Source organism: Onychostoma macrolepis, chromosome 25 (genome assembly GCF_012432095.1).
Source record: "Onychostoma macrolepis isolate SWU-2019 chromosome 25, ASM1243209v1, whole genome shotgun sequence".
In the NCBI taxonomy this organism is placed as follows: Eukaryota; Metazoa; Chordata; class Actinopteri; order Cypriniformes; family Cyprinidae; genus Onychostoma; species Onychostoma macrolepis.
The window spans coordinates 15,410,923-15,431,721 of NC_081179.1; the positions used below are offsets into that span (position 1 = coordinate 15,410,923).

The window sequence follows — 20,799 nt, forward strand, 5'->3', positions numbered from 1 at the left end:
TTCAACACCAAAGATGATGTTTTGAAAAATGTCAAATGTTTGTGTCCATACAGTTGGAGTCAATGGGGTCCAAATCATTGGACATTTTTCAGAATATCTTTTGTGTTCCACAGAAGAAAGTTTCTCCAGTCTTCAGTGTCACATTATCCACCAGAAAAGCATTCTTCCCAAAATCAGTCACTTGAGAATTCTATTTCTGATATGATGCTGCCTTGAAAGGAAGCTGTCAGTGTAGGAAACAGACAGCAAGTTGACTCACTAGGTTTTGGAACTGAGCTTAAATGTATAGTAAAAGAGATGAAATTGTTCCTCAAGCAGCGCAAAAGTACAACATTTCTTTGACACTAAATGGCCAATAAGCAACCAGACCACAAGAAAGAAACTCCAGCTGTCCTTTTAAGCCAAACAGGCTTCCTACATCTTTCCCCACACTCCCAATCCAGTCCGCACTTCTGTCCGTGAGGTCATGGAATCCGCTGCAGTATGAATGCCTAATGTTGAACTGGCCACAGCATTAAACAATAGCCTTTGTGTGCTAGGAAACTACTGTAATGGCCCAAAGGCCTGTGAACTTGCCACTGGAGAAAAAACTGATTTGTTAGGATCTCTAGGTCTTCAATTTACCATAAACCGAATAAAAAAAATGATTTACCAAACACCAATGACTTGTACATACACTATATGGACAAACGTATTGGGACACCCCCTTCTTTAGAACAGAAAAAGGCACTTCCAAAACTGTGGCAACAAAGATGGAAACATAATTCATGTATTTAAAAATTGTATTTCCATCTCTGTCGCAACAGTTTTGGAAGTGTCTAAAATGACTGTACCCTTATGTACAAGTCATTGGTGTTTGGTAAAGAGTTTTTGGCTCAACATCTGCATTTAACGTCACACCAGAGGTGTTCAGCTTGGATTAGGACTTGGCTTTCTGCAGACCAGTCAAGTTCTTCCACATCGACTAAATCAATAATTTCTTTTTGAGCCTTGCCTTATACACAGAGGCATTGTCATGTTAGAATAGAAAAGGGTCCTGTCCAAACTGTTGCTTTAAAATTAGAAGCACACAATTCCCTAGAATATCATTATATGCTTAAACATTAAGATTTGTACTCATGGAAATGACTAATGTAGTCAAACCTGTTCATTAGAAGGGGGTGACCCAATACTTTTGGCAATATAGTGTATAATAACCCACAGTAAATCTATAAAGGTGGAGCTGGGGAGGTGAAGGGTTTCAGAGGAACTCTGAAAGCGCACTGCAAACTCCTCTAGTGAATGCTAACCAGCCATTTAAATGTAAAGAAGCAAGCTTATTGGCTGCATATGCTACATGAACCAATCAGCTTGTGACATGTAAGAAAATCCTAAGACCTTTTGATTTATTGTTGTTTTTTATTAAAGTGACATATCTTGACTAAACAGCTTCTTCAGTGCTTTCCGGTGGCTGAAGAGCATCACAAGTTCTTCTGCTAGCAAATACAGAGTGAATTTAATACTTACATAGCAAGGGAGCTAGGCTTAACATTAAACCGATTCACAAGAATCGCCAGTTTCCACAACACCAAAACATACTACGAACAGCCATTTTCTATTAACTTCCATAAGCTTCAGAGACACTGAGAAAAAAAACAAAAACAAATACACCAAATTAAAATGGGGGAAAAAACGATACAGGGGTAAGAAAACTGTGCAAATATAACAAATGCCTGTGAGTTAATTCATAATCCTTCTAAACTTTCTAAAGGTACTCATGTTTTCTTTTGTAAACATCAATAGGCAGTAGCATCTCTAAGACCATGTGGCCTGGGATAAATGTGGCTCATTGTCCCTATTTTCACAAGGTAAAATATCCAGTTTTTGGGCATCTCTCCCAAAACAAAGTCGAGTATAAACAGAAACTGCACAAAATTGCACAGCCTGTGAAAATAACATCTCTCAACTGGTTTATTTTGTAAATCTAAGCCCTTGGTAATGTTTAGCCCTTAGGTAAGGTAAGGTACAACCTTAGCAGTGCGTTCCCGCTATTGGGAAGGTAGATGGATCCCTGCGGACTACAGTGCTGTAGGGTGAAAGCTCCAGTTCGGTGGTGCCGTCCTGATCGTTGTCATCACTGTTGGGGTCAGAGGACTTTGGTGGGCCGCACTCCTCAAAACAGCAGCAGCAGCAGTCCAGGAAGGCTTTGCTGAAGGGCCGACAGAGCACCAGAAGCAGGATGGGCGTAACCGCGGACTTGCAGAACAGCATCATCTGACTCACCAGATGCAGGATATCCAGCGTACGACGTGGCACGCCTGTAGCCATGTACACTGATACGATGTTGCTAATGTTCTCTGGAATGACGCAAAAGCCGTACAGGATAGCCAAAGCAACCACAATGCAGTTCATTTGGCTTTCCAGTTGGATCTGCTTGCGGTTGCCTCGGACGCTGGCACGCTCGGCTTTGCGGATTTTGCGTGCGGTCACCACCGAGCTGACAATGGTGAAGAGGGTGGGCAGGCAGAAGTAGCAGCCGAAGTACCACCACAGGCGAGCGCTGTTGTAGGTAAGTCCAAGCACGTAAAGTGTGTCTGGGAGAGCCGTGGAGATTCGGACTACGCAATGTTCGCAAGGTATCACCTCAGGAGGCTCACGCTCCTCTTTCACCAGCTGCCGGATGAGGAGCTCGGGCAGGGCGAGGAGCAGAGCACCCAGCCAGATCACGGTTAGCTTGGCTGTAGTGGAGGTGCAGTTCTCGATCATCTCGTAGTACATCTGGACGTTGCTTGCGGCACGGAAACGGTCAATGCACAAAGCACAAAGAGTGAAGGTAGTTACTCCTAAAGACGCCACCTGCAAGGTAAAGGGGATGTGTGGTCATTATAAATAAACTTTTAGAAAATCCTTCCACTGAAAAACCTGGACAAAAAGTGGATCAAGGAACATTCCACGTTCTATTAACATTTATTCCAGGTTCTACTGGACAGTTCACACAAACAATTAAAGTTCTGTCATCATTCTCTCAACCTCAAGTTGTTCCAAATGTGTATGGGTTTCTTTATTCTTTTGAGCACAAAAGAATGTTTTGAAGAATGTTGGTAACCAAACAACTGACAGTAACTATTGACTTCCATTGCATGAAAAAAAAAAAAAAAAAAAATAGGCCTACTATGGAAATCAATGGCTACCATTTGGTTACCAACATTCTTACTCATACAGGTTTAGAACAACTTGAGCGATGACAAAATTGTAATTTTTTGAGTGAACTAGCCTATCCCTTTAAGCTTAACTGACAACACTTATGGAATAAAAAAGCAAAAATCTGGGTTAAGCCAAAAGTATACTTTGTTTGTGTATGTATACGCTAGCAAATGTGTACATCTGAACGCCCAGCCTTTTAAAGGTGTATGCGAACACAGGCGGTCGACACATGCACTCTAGAGAGCTTCATATTTGTCTAGAGCCTGCTCTATTTTCTCTAGAAGTTATGACCAATAAAAATGTCTTTTTACTCTTTTAAACCAAAGTTGCTTCTATCTAATAACCACCTTACACAAGCGCTTGTCAATGCAGGCATCTGTTGTTGTTGCAATCTCCACTATGTTGTTGTTATTTTGTCTTTTTAGTTTCGTTTTCTATTGTGAAACAGCGGCCCTGGCCAGTGTTGCTACTTTTGGAACAACTGATAAGCGCAACACCAATTCACTACACATGTGCGACCAATATCACTGTAATCGGTTACAAAAATTGGACGGTGCGAGTACAGTATGCACGTGCTATTCTGGTGACAAAATTTGTGTCATGCATGTGTCTAAAAACTGAAGCATACTTTGGGCTTTATAGTGAGGCACTTACAATGGGAGTGAATCGGGCAAATTCGTAAACTTTTAAATACTCAATAGTACAGTCATGAGACTTAAACAATATGTGCATTAACATGATTTTAAAGCAAAAAATTGTTTACTAGAGCATGGCACTAGCAACACCAGTCATGGGTTCGATTCCCAGGCAAAGCAAGAACTCATAAAATGTCTACCTTGAATGCAACCTAAGCTGCTTCGGATAAAAGTGTCTGCCAAATGCATAAATGTAAATGACAACTTAACACCTAAAATGTCAAGAACAAACATAAAGCTCAAATAATCCATGTAAGTTTTAAATAAAGTTTTTAACAGAAGAATTAATTTAAGTCTTTTTATAAAGATATTTACATTTCTACATTTGAATCCTCAAAAAAATATTCAAGAATGAGGAACAAGTCGGAATGAATTAGTAAGCCTGTGGAACGACAAGGAAATTTAATCCTGCTAGATTGTGCATAAAAACCACAGCCTTTCCATTTAAGGCCATCGACTTCATTGTTAGGTTGAAACACAGTGATCAAGTTAGCGGGATGTTCTGAATCTAGGGTGTAGGCGCTGGCGCTCTGTAGTGTGTCAGGAGATTAAAGCCACAACTATGGCACCAATCAGGTCAATTCCTCAGAAACACATGATACAATCTGAAAGCTGCCCCAGGGCACTACCACTATCTCTTTGTGTCTGCAGAGGACACTTACTGAGGAAAACGAAACACAGCCAAAATATCTGTCCTGACCTACACGTATACATTTGCAATGAATTCCTGTTGTCTACACACTTTCACGCATGCAGCCTTTTTGTTCATTTAACAGCATTTTTCATTTTAAAATGTGTGAACAGCTCCCATTGTTAAAATGCCAACAAATCAGCTCTGGAAATTTGTGTTGCAAAAAAACTTCCAAGCTATGTGTTTAATTAGTGGTTTGAACTTGTACAATACATAGGGTGCTTTGACATAAGTCTGTCAAGAGGCCAAATCACGAAATAAAGTAGTTGATGCAACAATCCAGAAATTGCAAGTCAAAAATTGTGAATATCTTACATTGTGTGAAACTGGACAGACACTAAATGGTGTAGCTTTTTACGCCAGTATGTGAACCCAGAAGGCTGACTGAAATAGCGCAATGCAAAAACGTTCTGCAATCTCAATGTTGCCATAAAAGGTGCTATAGGTGTATTGGTGTAAATATCATCTTTTACAGTCAGTTCCTCTTTTGGGTCAACAACTGTCCTGCAGGACAAACAGTTTGACAAAAATCTTGCCAAGCAAGTTTAAGTCAATATGTATAGCAACTTACTTGACTAGCCTAATAACACGTATAGTTTAGTAGAACTGACATTTGTAGGAAAATTTAACACTTCCCCTGAGTACTCAGCTTTGTTACCTACAGACGAATACGAAGTGTTTCTGGCACAAATAAACACTTTTACTGGCATTTCAGATTCAAACGATATCAAGTTGTATCATTTTTAATTCTGATACGCAAAACATGCTGACATGAAACAAATGACGTGAATATCAGATGTGCTGCATTCACCTGAAATGGGAAACCAGCAACTTTACTACAGTTTAACCAGCTTCATGTGTGAAAGTGTGATTATCTTATGAGAACCTGCTAGAATAAAGTCAAGCTCAATCCTGAAACCAGGGTCTGGTTGCATAAACTGTTTAGACTAGTCTTAAAAAGTTAGTCACCTAATTTTTTCTCTTCAAGACTGGTCATAACTTTAATTCATTTATGAAAAGGTAGATTGTTCTTTTTTTGTATTGGAAAAGTAAGACTGATTACCCCTTGGCAACTGCTATTTGGTCAAACTAGGTCTTAAGACAGTCTTAACATGGTGGCTAAGTTTATGCAACTGGCCCAAGGCCCGGCCCACTCAATCATCAGTCTGACCCATGGAAAGCAAGTTCACCTTACACCATACAGCTGGACCTACTGTAGGCTGCATTAAACCATAAGAGATGGAATGGCATGAAAACATTCTAGTATGTGATGTACAGTATGTGATCAAGCATGGTCCCATATTAACTTTATCCAAACTGATTTCCTATATTACTAATACAGTATATAGTTTTAGTATCAATGCATCTTACCATTAACATACTCATTTTGAAATAGTAGGCATAATACCAAGAACATCACACATTAGAAATACAAACAGCATTTCAATTATCCATTAAAAGTGACCAACCACAGTTTTACCTCAATGTATGGGATGATTTTACAGGAGAATTCCCCAAGCAGCCAATCCTTAGTGAGTTCATGGAATATAACAAGTGGCAAGCAGAAAAAGAGGATGACAAAATCCCACAGGGCGAGGTTGGCCAGCAAGGAGTTTGAAATGCTTCTCATGTAGTAATTGTGGCACACTATGCACATGATTGCTATATTCCCAACAATTCCCACAGTGAAAATGAGGATGGAGATGCACATGACAGCATATGCACCATACGATTCACCTGTCACGGGGTAAAACGGGTTCTTCACCCCTGGAGTTTTTGATCGTGTATTAAAGGGTATGAACGGGGTGAAGACTTCCTCAAAGTCCTCCACAGGTGAGGTTCCCCATTCAGGGATAGACGTGAACTCAGTGGGAAGGTCTGTAGGCTGGATCTGCGCTACAGGTTTAGGTAATGACTCCACGCGTTCAAGTTCATTATCTGGAGATTTGATGGTTTGATTCCTGTCAGGCTCATTTGGCGCCATCGTCTCGCCTTTAACGACCGTTACTCTTTCCTGTCGACGAAAGCGCCTTTTAACGCGAATTTCGCCTTGTGTTTTCTTCAGAAACGACTTTGTTTTGTTATATTTGTCCATTTGATCATTTTTTTCGTACTTTTGCCTGGAAGATGCTCTCACCGTTGTGTTATCGCTCCCATTCACCGGCATTAAGTTTATAGTAGTCCTGCTCGATGAAAGCACATCTGTAATAGGCTCCTTACCGGTTTCATAACTGATTTTATTTAAAGTTACACGTCGTTCACGGCTGTCTGTGTTTATTTCACGCACTTTGTAGGACGAAACAATTTTTGACGTTAAATCTGCCGTGTTATTGCTACGCATGAAGACTACTGAGAGTTCACAACAAACGAGCAAACAAAATACAGTTAAAAATTGCATTTCCATCGCGTATATTCCTCGAAAATATCCAAATCAGATAATTCCAGTATTGTTAAGGCAAAGTTGTAGAGCAAACATCAAGCTTCGTTCCGTTCGCTGGTCTCTCGTTTAGATGAGCATCTCCAGTTTCCATTTTTAAATCCCAGGAGTAATATTATAACAGCAGAACTGTGAGGAAAAAAATGTGGAAATACTTGGTCAAACAGGTGATTAACCAAACAATTAAAAATTAATTGAAGCCTTGGGACCTCTGAAATATTTCCTAGCGTTTCGTATGAGGAAAAATATACACGCCAAGGCCAAGAGCATCCAGCATCTCGATAAAGTGAAAGTCCTTGAGTGCCGTTCATGGGCTCCTGATGCAGCTCTGCGATATGAAGCTCTGTCAGGGAGGCGCCGCTTTCACAGATGCAACACAGTGAACGCGCCATCTAGCGGACTGAAACAAAACTGCAATGTGTTTCCAACAACCAGTTACCTTCACTTGACTAGTTAAATAATGTCAGATACAGGTCTAAGCAAAACAAGTAAACAGAAAAGAGTTTTTCTATAAACTCTATACAGAACTAGCCAATTACTTTTCAAGTTTCTAACCGGAAATCCATGTGAATCCTGCAGAAAATACTGAACAGATGCATTATAAATATAAAGGTGTTTTATTTTACAATATGAATTTATGGATTGTGTTTGACCATAATGCATTTACATTTCTTAACACATAACATTCCTGGAAACTCCTTTTTTTTTCTTGTTCATCACAGGTGGTCATCGATGATTTCTTTACTTTGAATCAAATTGTCCATAACTTCTCTATTCTTCTTTAATTTCTGTGTTAGTGATCTGATAGCAAACTTTATTTCTGTCGTCGTCCTTTACAGTGTAGACAGAGAGGCAAAGATCCAGCCATGGACGCTCCTCTACAAAGACAGTACAGAGAGAGAGAGAAAAAAAAAAAACATTGTACGAGGAATAATGTAGGAATAATGTAGAATTTAGAGAAAATATTCATAGGAAATGAAATCTTTACCCAAACTGCTGTCTGGTGGTTGAATTGTGTCCATGGTGGTCTGAATCTTGTCCTGCAAATCCTGACTGCCTGAAGCATCTACAGCAGAAACATGGAAGAATCTCTCCTGTAAAGAATGAGAGAATCACTCAAACCTATTTCTGAATAGAAAACAGCGCCCTCTGCTGATGTACGTATGCAGCATTTCTACTCATTTGAGAGGCTACTTTGCAATATTTTACGTTTTTGCTTTTAGAAATAATAATTGCAGTTATTTAATCAAATGCTGAAAACGCATCCTGTTTTGCCCTTCAACAAAAAGTCTATATACACAATGTTTATATGCAACATAAATATCTGTAATCAAATGGCATTGCTATATGTACACTCACAGCGTTTTCCCACAGCAGAGCCTCTAATGTGTCAGTCTGGTCCTCCAGTTCAAACTGGATCAACAATCTGTACTGCATCAGCTGAACTCCCAGAGCTGTGTGACAGAGACACAGATCAACTGTCTAAATCAGTCATACATTTTTAAGAGTGGCTGAAGTGTCCAGTTTTTTTTTTTAGGCCAACTAGGACTATCACATGAGATAAAAAAAAAGAAAAAGAAAAAAAGAAGAAGTTAAAATTGCAGTGATGCCTGGGTCAGCTTTTTTGAAAACACACCTGCAAAAAATAAGTCTGACCAGAACTAGGCTCATTAAAATTAACAAAACAAACAAATAAATAACAACAACAACAACAAAATACCTAATTACTGATCATTTTAAAACTGAAATGACATGTTATTTTGATCTAAGCCAAGTCCTTGTTCTTAAATTTCAATTGAGGTAGCAAGCACGATGCAAAAATTTAATTTTAACACAAGTAGAACAACAAGGAAAAATATTTCAATAAATTACTGTAATATTAAATAAAATGAAGTGTATTTTAAAATGTAATAATATTTAGTAATTCATGTCATTTCTGTATGAATAAATTATTAAGAATGTCAGCATTCAGAAACATTAGATATTAATATCTGAAGTGGCACCTAATGTGCTTCTTAAATGCATTTCATTACAATAAAATATATTTACTCAGTGCAGGATTATTATAGTTAACTATAACTAAAGCTAAAATTAAAACCATTAAAAACATTTGTTACTTGAAATAAAATAAATGTTAACTCTAATTAAATATAAAAAACCTTTTTATTTCAGCAAGTTGCCAAAGCAACATTTTTCAATTTAGTTTAGTTTAACTTGATGTGCAAAAATAACTAAAACAAACAAACAAAAAACTGTATGAACCTATATTTTAATTGAAAACAGAAATAAAATAGAAAAATCTAAAAATAAAAACCCATACAAAATATTAATAAAAACATTAACAGTATATTAATAATACTAAGATAACACTTTGTGGTGCTGTATGCCAAAATAAAATAATTTTGATTACCATTTTATTTGCAAAAAAAAAAAAAAAATAATTTAGCATATCAGGTAAAAATTGGCATAAATAATCAAAATAGATGCAACTGTTAGAAAAAAGTACCTTCAGCAACTGCCTGTTCATCCCAGGTCTCCACTCCAGTAAACACAGGGTTTTGAAAAGTGTTCAGAGAGCACTGCTTACACCTGAGACACACACACAAACATTTTCATGATAATAGATGTACACGTTGAACACCAGGGGAGTTCACAATGAAGGAGGTAAGCTTGTCGTCTTACCCATAATATCTTTTGTCTCCAGAGAACAGGAAAGGAGCTGTGAGATCCATCAGAGTCATCCTGCCGTTCACTGATCTCACGGGAACCAGGTTTTTGTAATCCCGTGATAACACACAAATCTCATCCAGCGTCGTTCCTGTAGATAAAACTATATTTGTAAACGAATATTCCAACATACATATAAAAATACTTCTCTTTATAGTCAGAGATACCTTCGACGAATATCAGCTGCATGTGAGTGCTTTCCCCCACCATGTCTCTGGAAATGTGCATTGAGATGGTTCTGCCAGGCTCTCTAGAACTTGCTGATGAAGTGGCGGCCCACTGCTCATCGCAAGGTTGGCTGTCTTTTGCAGACTCCCGAAAGACTTTAGCAACAGCGCTGTCATCAGGAACATCTTTCCTGTCACATACAAAAAAAAGCTACTGTTGACTACTGTTCAAAAGTTTGGGGTTGGTAAGATTTTTAATGTTTATGAAATAAGGTAATTACTCACATAGCCAGCCAAACATTGGAATAACAAAGATTTTTTTTTTTTTTTTCTGTCTCTTATACTCACCAAGACAGCATGTATTTATTCAAAAACATGTAAGGACAGTAATGTCAAATAATATGGCTAATTAAACTAACTGTTTTCTATTTGAATATAAAATGTAATTTATTCATGTGATGGCAAAGCTGAATTTATTTGATTAAAAATACAGTAAAAACAGTAATATTGTGAAATATTCTTACAATTTAAAATAACCGTTTTCTATTTGAATACATTTTAAAATGCAATTTATTCCTGTGATGCAAAGCTGACTTTTCAGCATCATAACTTCGGTCTTCAGTGTCACATGATCCTTCAGAAATCATTCTAATATGCTGATTTGATGCTCAAGAAAAAAAATATTATTACCATCAATGTTGAAAACAGTTGAGCTGCTTAATATTTTTGTTCAGGATTATTTCATGAATATGAAGTTTAAAAGCAGCATTTATTTGAAATAGAAATCTTTTGAAACATTATAAATGTCCTTAATACATCCTGAAAATAAATAAATAAATAAAACCTTACTAATAACAAAGTTTTGAATGCTAGTGTAAATGTAACAAGGAAAAAGATTATTTATTAGGATTGTGATATACAAAGTTAAAATGTCTTTTTTTTTGCAGTTTTATTGCACTAAACAGCCACCAGGTGGCAAACAGAACATACAGCAAATCTAGAACAACAAATCTGCTCCTCAAGGGTGAAACGCTAAATATAATGTTATTTCAGGAACTACTATTCTAAGATTAAAAAGAAATTTAGTTGTATTAATTTTTATTTTGTGATTTTTATCTTGCAATGTGTATTAAATTACAGAGGTACAATTATGCATTAAACAACTACCAAGTAAGCAGTGTTGGGCAAGCTACTTGGAAAATGTAGTGAGCTAAGCTAACAGTTACTCTTCTTTAAATTAAGCTTAACTACACTAAAGCTACAGCCCTGGGAAATGTAGCAAGCTAAGCTACAGTAACATGGCAAAAGTAGTTTACTACATCCAAGCTATTAAAAAAAAAAAAATTCTATTGAACCAACATCATACCAAGTCAGTGCTCTCTCAGTGATCAATAAAGCTGTCAGTCAAGCAGATAGACAGGCATGTTCAGTTTAATTGTTTATTCAACAGCTGTTCCAAACCAATTTGGCAACATAATCAGTATCAAATAAAGTTTTGCTGTCGGCCGGAAACCTCCTATTGGTAGTTGGTATTGTGGCTTTATTGTATACAGATACATTTATATAAATGGTAACACTTCACAATAAGGTTCAGTAGTTAACATTAGTTAACTAGTGTAGTTAACATGAACTAAGAATGAACAATACTTCTGCAGCATTTATCTTAATGTTAATTTCAACATTTACTAACGCATTATTAAAATCAAAAGGTGTTTGTTAACATTTGTTAATGCACTGTGAACTAACATGAACTACCAATGAACGACTGTATTTTCCTTAACTAACATTAACAAAGATTAATAAATACTGTAACAAATGTATTTTAATGAAATCGTATTGTATAGTGTTACCATACAGATGTTTAGGCCTACAGATAGGCTATGTTTATTTGCATCGTTGCATGTGTCATTAGATATAACATATGATATATGATATATGTCATTAATATAAACACTTCACCAAAATCAAGTTCAAATACAAAGCTTTTGACCAGCGAAGGTTTTTTTTGTTGTTGTTTGTTTTTCTGACTTGTGTCCCGTTTTCCCCAGTTTTCTGTCATTATGTGGGCGTTCAGTTTTTTTCTGTTATTTGGCCAAAGTATCATATTATGAAAGATTCAGTGCTTCGCACAAGCTATTTGGCTGTGACTTGACAACAAATGCTAGAGAAACTCTTCTCCGCTCCTCAAAAAAAACAAACAAACAAACAAACAAAAAAGCATTAGCCTTTATGAATAGTGTTTTTTGAGTAAATAAACCGCTGTACTTATTCAATCAACAGTTCTTTATTTACCTTCAGACTGCAAACAAGCTGAGAAGCTCCAAAATGTGTGCCGCACTTCATTGACGAGGGAGACGGGAGGAATAACGAGGTTTGACTGACAGTTTGAGGAGCCAATGGTGTTACGAGCTTTAGTGTCTGTGGCGTCACTTACTGATCCAGGATCAGTGATCCGTAGCTGTTATATTTCTGATTTGAGCTTGAGTTTCAGAATGCTTTCTTTGGAAAATGTAACGTTAGCTTTTGTTGACGCTACAGCGCTACTTGATCAAAAAAAAGAGCTTAACTACCTATTTGATTCAGAGAGCAGTAACGCTACCGTCACGCTACTGAGAAATGTAGTTAAACTAGTAGCGTCACTACTTGTAGCGACGCTACTGCCCATCACTGCAAGTAAGTATACAAAAAACAATATTACAACATTTCTTTTCATGCATGAGAGTCAAGAGCAGGTTTTGTAAAGTGTCAGACTCACATTGTTTTACAGTTGGAGCAGAAGAGTTTCAGGCACTGGTATAACTGCTGAGGCCTGTATTTCTTCACCCGGGCTCGGACGTGACACGACAGCGGCGGTGTGGAGCGCTTCACCCGGGCGAGTGTGAGCTGTCGCGTGTTGTGCTCACACATCCGCACTGAACAATCATTATAGACATATCAGCATTTACATTAGAGTTTGTCAGAGCTGCGGCTTAGTGGATTGCATGTGCACGTTTCCAATGCCGTTTCTTCAAATATGAATCCAATATTGTGGATTTACTTTTCACTTTTACTGTAGAGTAAGACGTGACTGTTTTTTACCTGTATAAGAAGGTCCTGAATCTGCTTCTGTATCTGAAATGATAACAATAACATTATTTAATCATTCAAGCATATGTACCTTTTTATTCATCTGTTGCAGAAAAAGCTTTGAGGATATCTTAAACTTAATAATATATATCTATACCTGTTTCTTCATCATTTGGCAAGACTAGAAGGAAACATAAGCATATACAGATGAGGGCGAGCTGAGCAGGACACAAAATTGGACAGAAATTGGAAACCAAAAGAGGCGCCACCAACCTACTGCCTCTGGCGGCGTGTACCAAATCTCCAGTAACGTGCCATCGTTCACTTCATCATACACATCCAAGTCCACATGTTTCTCCAGCACACTGAATATGGATCAGTATAGAGAGAGAGAGAGACAAGAGGAGAGAGACACGATCACATAAATGTAAGGTAGACAGCTAAGGGGCCACAGAAGTAATTTTTTAATGGAAATGATTTTGACTTATAGGGTGTCTGAATTATATTGCCATCAAAATGCTCATGAGTTCAGCAAATTCCTATATGTGAAGACTGTATATATTATATTATATTACACTACACACACACACCCACTACTGTTCAAAATTTTGGTATCAGTATGTAAAGAAAGCAAGGATGTATTCAGTTGGTACATTCATAATGTTAAAAAATCTATTTCAAATAAATGCTGTTCTTTAGAAATTTCAATTCACCAATGAATCCTGAAAAAATTTAGCATCGTTTCCACAAAAAATATGAAGCAGCAGAGCTGTTTTGAACATTGATAATAATAATAATAATAATAATAAAAAACGTTTCTTGAGCAGCGGATCACATATTAGAATGATTTCCAAAGGATCATGTGACACTGAAGACTGGAGTAATGATGCTGAAAATTTAGCACTGCATCACAGGAATAAATTACATTTTACAATAATTTGCAATAGAAAATATTTATTTTAAATGGTAATAATATTTCAAATAATTAATGTTTTTACTGTATTTCTAATCAAATAAATGCCATCTTGGTGAGCATAAGAGACTTGTTTTAAAAACATCTTACCAACCCCAAACTTTTGAACGGTAGTGTGTGTGTGTGTGTGTGTGTGTGTGTGTGTGGGTGGTGGTGTACATACAAACTCCATTGTTCAAAAGGTCAGTGAATTTGTACAGCAACATATACACATTGAGTTCAAACATCCGAGTTCACATTGTGGATTTAAAATCTAATTTAAATCAGAAAGAAAATTAAGATTACAAAAAAAAAAATGAAGTAACAATGACATTAATGAGATTCCACACTCTTTTCTGTCTCTAATCGAAATTGTTATGCCGATAATATATTTGGTAACAGAAATAAAATGCAAAATAGAGACATTGTGGACTATAGTCTCACCTCTTGAGGGACTGTAAAGCAGGGCTCTCTGCAGGAAGGCTGCGTAAACCTCGTCCATATGACGTCCCCCCATGGAGGTGGAAACTGAGGTGTTCAGGCTGATCTGGCAGCTGGTCCGGGGCTCTCTGAAGGAGCGTGTGAAGATTGTAGAACCGCAGGAACGTGCCTGGCTGAACGCAAACACAAACAGAAGGATGTTTTCATTACAACATTAGCATTTTCAATTCTAAAAACTGATGAACCTAGAAATTGCAGTTCAACTTGTCTTGCTGAACTGTTTTTGGTAGGTCTTCAAGTCCAAACTGCTCTTTTCAGGTTCTGTCACAACAGGATTCAAGGCAGGACTTTAACAATGTAAGTCCAAATAAATGAAATAATGTTTGACAATCAAAACTATACTTTGTGCTTTTTCAGGTTGAAATTTCGTTTGAAGATATGAAACCATTCAGACAGAAATAGGGAATCAGGGGAGAGCAAATATCTTTTTTTACAATAATATATGAAATAATATAAAAAAATAAATCTAACTAATAATAAAAAATAAAACAAGAATTAAAAAAACATATACTACTCTAGAGTTATTCTATTGTCTGTTATATTAATTAATGTACACAACGTTCAATTATCAGTACAGTAGGGGGAGCTACGGCATCAGAGTTGAGCAAGTGTCTCAACATTACAGTAAGATGGTAAGAAAATAAATGTTGGTCCCTCGAGATCACTAGAAGGAATATGAAGACAGCGAGAGCTGGAATCACTTAATGAACTCTTGCGCAACAATAGATGCATGATTGTCTTCATATTATGGTCTTTAGCGAGTCAAGAAGAGGATATGATATCAAAACACCTCTAAACAGACTGGGTCAGATTTTGTTCTGCATTTACAATCAGGTTTGGGAGTCCTCCTATAGCTGTACGCTTCTGACGTCATCTTTGAGGTTTGGGGCAAAAGCCATGTCTTTGTTTACCTGAATTCACCAACCAGGCTCTGTTTGTTCAGAGATTTGAAGTAAGCCTAAGTGCTGGCATTCACAAGAACTGGTTGGATGTGACACAGCCTCTAGACAGTGCTTCTATACAGCCTAAAAATGCATTATGAAGGTGCAAACCAAATAATTTGAACAAACTGAATTTTGGCGTCAATTATTCAGCATCAATACTTGATTGAAACAGGCTTATTTCATAAACAGAACAAGGTGGGTAACCACATTTCAAGAAAACAGGCTTGTTTTCCACAACTGCAAATTTGATTCTGCTCATTACCATCTTGCTCGAGAATAAGCTGACAACTGAAAACCGGGGTGTGAGATTGGAGCTAAAAAGAGAACTGGAAGTGATAAAAATGGCCTTGAAGAAACATGGCTGGATCCATTGAGAGAACCAGAACAAGTTTCACGATGAATGCGGCTAAAGTTCACCATCTCTCAGAGAGCGGCTCGGAAGAGAGGGGTGGGGTAAGCAGAGCTCTTTAGCATTTAAAGCACCATGCAATAAAACGGCTTGCTGTAGACAGAGCTGTTTTCGACAGGATAAAAACATTGTTTTACATTACCTTTGAGAAATTTTAACCAAATTATGTTACAGACTTTTCATTAAGACCCTAAAGAATCATATCAACTTGAGGAAAATGGTTATCCGATGACCCCTTTAAGTAGATACTCAATGAAAAAAATGTTTCATCACTGAAGTCAATGGCAACTAGAGGTTGACCGTTTCATCGGTTTTGCAGATTAATTGGCACCGATAGTTGATTGCCACAACTATCGGTTATAGCCAAAAATCCATGCCGAGAGTTTTCCGGTCTGCAACCATTGCTGGAATGGCTGAGAAGGGTCCGCTGGCATTATACAGTACGAGAACGGCCTCTAGAGGCGGAAATCACTGACGGCACGTGTTGTTTATTTTGACACATGACACTGAGCGCTGCACAGAGAGGGAAACTCCAGACGCGTATTTAAATACAGAAAAATACAGAAAATCCTGCTGCGGAACAGAGCGCCATTCAGTTTTCTATTAAATTACATTATATTTGTCCCAAATCATTGTGAATGTACATAATGACTTCACCCTAGGCTATAAATTATGTATTGTGCATTTTTCAGCAAAATGTTTGTCTTTCTGTGGCTCTAATAAAGTCTGTATGCTTCATATAGAGAGCTGTAATAGATCGCGATTTCTCTTTCCGCTTGCTCTGTTTTTTCAAACTCATTTATGCCACATTGTTCATTCTTGAAGCAAACTTATGTCCATATGGGGATTAAATAAATTGTTTTAGACCGCCACTTGAATTGTGTGTGTGTGATACCTCTTGAGTTCTCCTAGACGCAGCGCTGCGCTTTTGCCCAGTGTGTGACTAACATTTTTTTATTTTTTTATTCGATAATTATCAAATGTTAAAAAATAGAAGCAAAAGTGTGTGAGTAGTACACATACAAGATCCATATGTATGTAATTTTAATGCTATGGCCTTGTGTAGATATTTAAAGAAGGCCATCTTTAAGCATGATTGTTGAAATTAAATGGTAATACTTAACAATAAGAGTCCATTCGTAGCATTAATGAAAACTGTAGAAGTATTGTTCCTTGTTAGAGTGTGTTCATTTCAACATTCACTATTAGCAACTAATAGGCTACATTTTTTAAATTTTGAAGTTTCTTCTTTTAACATTCGCAAACTATGAAATAACTTTAATGATCAATATAGTAAATAATATTAATATTTTTATTCATTTACAATGTATGGTTCAGTACTGTTACTGCTTTTTTTTTTTTTTTAAATAGTAAAGCACTAGCTTTCTTTCAGTATACATTTAGAAAACTATTGGTTGATTAATCGGTATCGGCCAGTGTGGTCTAATCTAGCTATCGGTATCGGTAAAATCCACTATCGGTCGACCTCTAAATGGCTGCAATATAACAAAGAGTGAAAAATTTAAGGGGGGTCTGAATACTTTCTGTACCCACTGTATATATACAGTATCTCTCAAAAGTGAGTACACCCCTCACATTTCAGCAAAAATTTTAGTATATCTTCTCAAGGGACAATACTACACAAATGAAACTTGGATATATTTTAGAGTAGTCAATATGCAGCTTGTATAGAGGTACAAATTTACTGTCCTCTAAATATAACTCAACATATAGCCATTATTGTCCAAATAACTGGCAACAAAAATGAGTACACCCTAAGTGAACATGTCAAAACTGTGTCCAAAGTGTCAATATTTTGTAGGGGAACCATTGTTATCTAGCACTGCCTTAATCCTCCTGGTCTTGGAATTCACCAGAGCTGTGCAGGTTGTTGCCCTCTTCCACTCCTCCATAAAGACATCACGGAGCTGTTGGATGTTAGACACATCGTGCTTCTCCACCTTCCACTTGAGGATGCCCCACAGGTGTTCAATAGGGTTCAGGTCTGGAGACATAATTGGCCACTCCATCACCTTCAGCTTCATCAGCAAGGCAGTTGTCATCTTGGTGGTGTGTTTGGGGTCGTTATTATGTTGGAAAACTGCCGTTCGGCCCAGCTTCTGAATAGTAAAGCACTAGCTTTCTTTCAGTATCCATTTTGAAAACTATCGGTTGATTAATCGGTATCGGCCAGTGTGGTCCAACCTAGCTATCGGTATCGGTAAAATCCACTATCGGTCGACCTCTAATGGCGACTGATCAGCATATACAATAAGAACCAAATGGTGCTGATGTGCCATTCTTAGTCTATATGATTTGTGTAGTCCATTTCTCAGACAATGATATGGTACAAATTCAGAAGACTTGGAACAAGTTAAGCACAAGTTGCATGAACCACTTGTATGATACTTTTGTGGTATCATTTTGGTATTTGTAAGCTGCAGTCCCAATTCACTTTCATTATATACAAAAGGAGCTTCTACACTCTTTTATAAATAAAAGTTCCAAAAGGGTTTTTTTTACAGAGAGGTTCCACAGAAGAGCCACTTTTGGTTCCTCAAAGAACCTTTCAGTGAAGTTCTTCAAATAACTATTTTTCTTAGTGTGAGGAACATTTTAATAATCTAAAAAATATATTTAAAAAATTCCACTATAATGAACCTTTTGTGGAATGAGTGTTAAAGGTTTTTCATGGAACCACAGATGCCAATAAAAAAAAAACTTATTTCTAAAAGTGTAGGAGAATCAGCAGCTTCATAGAAAAAGTCATACAGGTTTAGAATGATGGGTCAATGAGTAAATGACAGAATTTTCATTTTCGGTTGAACTATTCCTACATACCATCAGGCTTGCAACATTTTCCTTGAGAAACAGCTCAGAACATAAAACTATCGCTGGAGACGAATCTACATATACTTGGTATTCTTCTACTCGCGCTCACTGCACGGTTGGTTACGCACAGCAGGAGAAGGAGCCGGGCTGCTCGGCACAGGTGTGCTGTAGCTGGCGTGAAGCTCCTCTGATGGTGCTGGCGAGGGCAGCAGGAACACTATAACGTTCCTCAACTCTCTCATCCTAGATGGAAAATTCCATTACACAAAGCTTTGTTGATGTGTACGGCTGGATAAAACAAACCTTGTCCAGACCCTCATCTATATGGAAAAAAAACAATGCACGCTTCGTAAACAAGAAAATCTGCCTTTCACTAAAACGAACCAATTCCTGTGACACATGCGCTGCTGAACATGAAGAAATACAGGCAAAGAGTACATTTGAGAAAGCGTTTTGCGAAGGCATTGAATAGTAATTCAAAACCCTTGAGGTTACAACCTAAAGCTTATGTACTGTATAAATTTAGTAGATATTAAAGGGATTGCACTGAAAAACATATGGTGCTGACCAGATGGGTGAAAAAGCTTTGCTTTAGCAACATAATGAAGTGTTACATGACCAGATGAACATATAATGGATACAATGTAACACACAATTAATTACAATTTAAATTTACAACATATTAAAATGTAATTAAGGGGTTTGGGGGTGCTTTATTATTATCATCTTTTTTTTCTATATTCCAAATTATGTTCTATGGTAAGATGACACAATGTTTTTTTTTTTCAACTACTGCTTTAAGTTGTATTTAAGTTAACATGAACAACATTCACAAATAATCCATATAACTGTATGACATCAGCTTAAAAAGAAGGTTGGTTTAGTACAGAGCAAGTTAAATTTTAACAAAATAGCTTTACAAAAATGTATTATAAAATACAAATTTTTCATAATGTGTGTACTACAAAGGTACATAAGGTCAAATTTAATGTGGACCTTTAACTGTAATTTTCCTTTAGAAGCATTGCTATCTATTATTGTACACATAAAAGCATTGTGTTTTTTTATTTCTCCAGTCCAGGCTGAGGAATATGGGCTCCCAAGCCTCTATTAAAACAGACTAGCTGTGCAGATTTCTGAAAGAGTCTGTAACTCTGCAGCTATTCTCTCTGCGCCCGCTTTTCTTTTCAAAGACATGCTACGTTTTGTCAGCAAATACTGTGCTTAAGACAGACCCTCCATCGTCTGACAGCCGACAATTCCTGAAGTGCCCCACCACATGCTTGCACAAGTCATATTTAATAAGAGTGCTAAGAATATCAGTTTCTTTTTTTTTTTTTTTTTTTTTAAGTGTGTGTGGAATAATTTTAGATTTTAGATTTTCATTATTATTTCAGATCAGTATGAGAATGACTGATTTAATTCAAAATGGGGATGGATCATCATTATAGTCAGATTAGATTTGTATTTAATTTAATTTTTTTTTTCTAGCAGAATGCTTTAAAATGCATGCTAACAGAATTGTTAGACATTTAAAACTAGGGACACACTAATATTAAAATTCTGGGCAATACTAATAATTATTTTAATGTTTTGGCAGATAACTGATAAATGGTTGATGTAAAATTTTAAGATATTTCTATAAATAACAATGCAACAATGCCTATAAAAACCATTTTTGGTTCCCCAAAGGGTCTTTCTGTGAACAGTTCTTAAAATAACTTTTTTTTCTTACCCTAAAAACACTTTAATAATCTAAAATAACTTTTTTTTTTTTTTTTTTTTTTTAACACTATAAAGAACTGTTTAATGGAAAGATTTCATGAATGCATAAAGATTCTTCATGGAACCATCAATGCCAATAAAACAAGACAATTTTTAAGAGCCCAGGCAACCCACCGATTCATTACATTTGCATAATGTATACACTTAGTCTCAGCCTATTGCAGAACAAATGTCCTATGGAGCCAACAAAACAAATAGCCATGACATTTCATTCAAATCCTCTTACACACACACATTCTCAGTGGATAAGTGTCATATGCTGGTTGTCTGAAGCGATTACAGGCAGGGGCCGTCTGGGTGTTAAGTTAACCCAGGTGCTTGATTTCTCTCTCACTATGAATAATTGATAGTCACTTGTGTATAGAGGCAGGATGTCACAGTATACTGCATCAGCTCTAGCCGTGCTGCAG

The 20,799-nt window shown here is 36.9% G+C and overlaps 2 protein-coding genes across 5 annotated transcripts in view; both read right to left on the bottom strand.

The window, feature by feature from the left end:
* Positions 1-1,399: 1,399 nt before the first annotated feature.
* On the bottom strand, positions 1,400-7,371 carry gpr37a (G protein-coupled receptor 37a). The gene is made up of 2 exons (XM_058767702.1): positions 6,050-7,371; positions 1,400-2,835 (listed from the first exon to the last, which is right to left on the bottom strand). The coding sequence occupies exons 1-2, from the start codon at positions 6,971-6,973 to the stop codon at positions 2,011-2,013; spliced, it is 1,749 nt and encodes a 582-aa protein (XP_058623685.1). The 5' UTR covers positions 6,974-7,371; the 3' UTR covers positions 1,400-2,010.
* Positions 7,372-7,599: 228 nt separating this feature from the next.
* Positions 7,600-20,799, bottom strand: part of pot1 (protection of telomeres 1 homolog) — a 36,133-nt gene continuing 22,933 nt past the window's right edge. For 2 of the 4 annotated variants that reach the window (XM_058767701.1, XM_058767698.1), the window contains 11 exons: positions 14,363-14,532; positions 13,240-13,331; positions 13,124-13,147; positions 12,979-13,011; positions 12,656-12,812; positions 9,901-10,091; positions 9,689-9,824; positions 9,513-9,595; positions 8,366-8,460; positions 7,995-8,100; positions 7,600-7,884 (listed from right to left, as the gene is read on the bottom strand). In XM_058767701.1, the coding sequence (XP_058623684.1) occupies positions 7,778-7,884; positions 7,995-8,100; positions 8,366-8,460; positions 9,513-9,595; positions 9,689-9,824; positions 9,901-10,091; positions 12,656-12,812; positions 12,979-13,011; positions 13,124-13,147; positions 13,240-13,331; positions 14,363-14,532 (1,194 nt within the window). In that variant the 3' untranslated portion in view covers positions 7,600-7,777. The remainder of the gene's footprint in view (positions 7,885-7,994; positions 8,101-8,365; positions 8,461-9,512; positions 9,596-9,688; positions 9,825-9,900; positions 10,092-12,655; positions 12,813-12,978; positions 13,012-13,123; positions 13,148-13,239; positions 13,332-14,362; positions 14,533-20,799) is intronic. The other 2 variants (XM_058767699.1, XM_058767700.1) reach the window with 2 other exon arrangements.

Bases quoted from the DNA above. Each gene is read 5' to 3' on its own strand.
- gpr37a (XM_058767702.1), bottom strand. From the start codon at position 6,973: ATGGAAATGCAATTTTTAACTGTATTTTGTTTGCTCGTTTGTTGTGAA. The intron at 2,836-6,049 runs GTAAAACTGTGG...TTTACCTTGCAG, and splicing joins AAATCATCCCATACATTGAG to GTGGCGTCTTTAGGAGTAAC.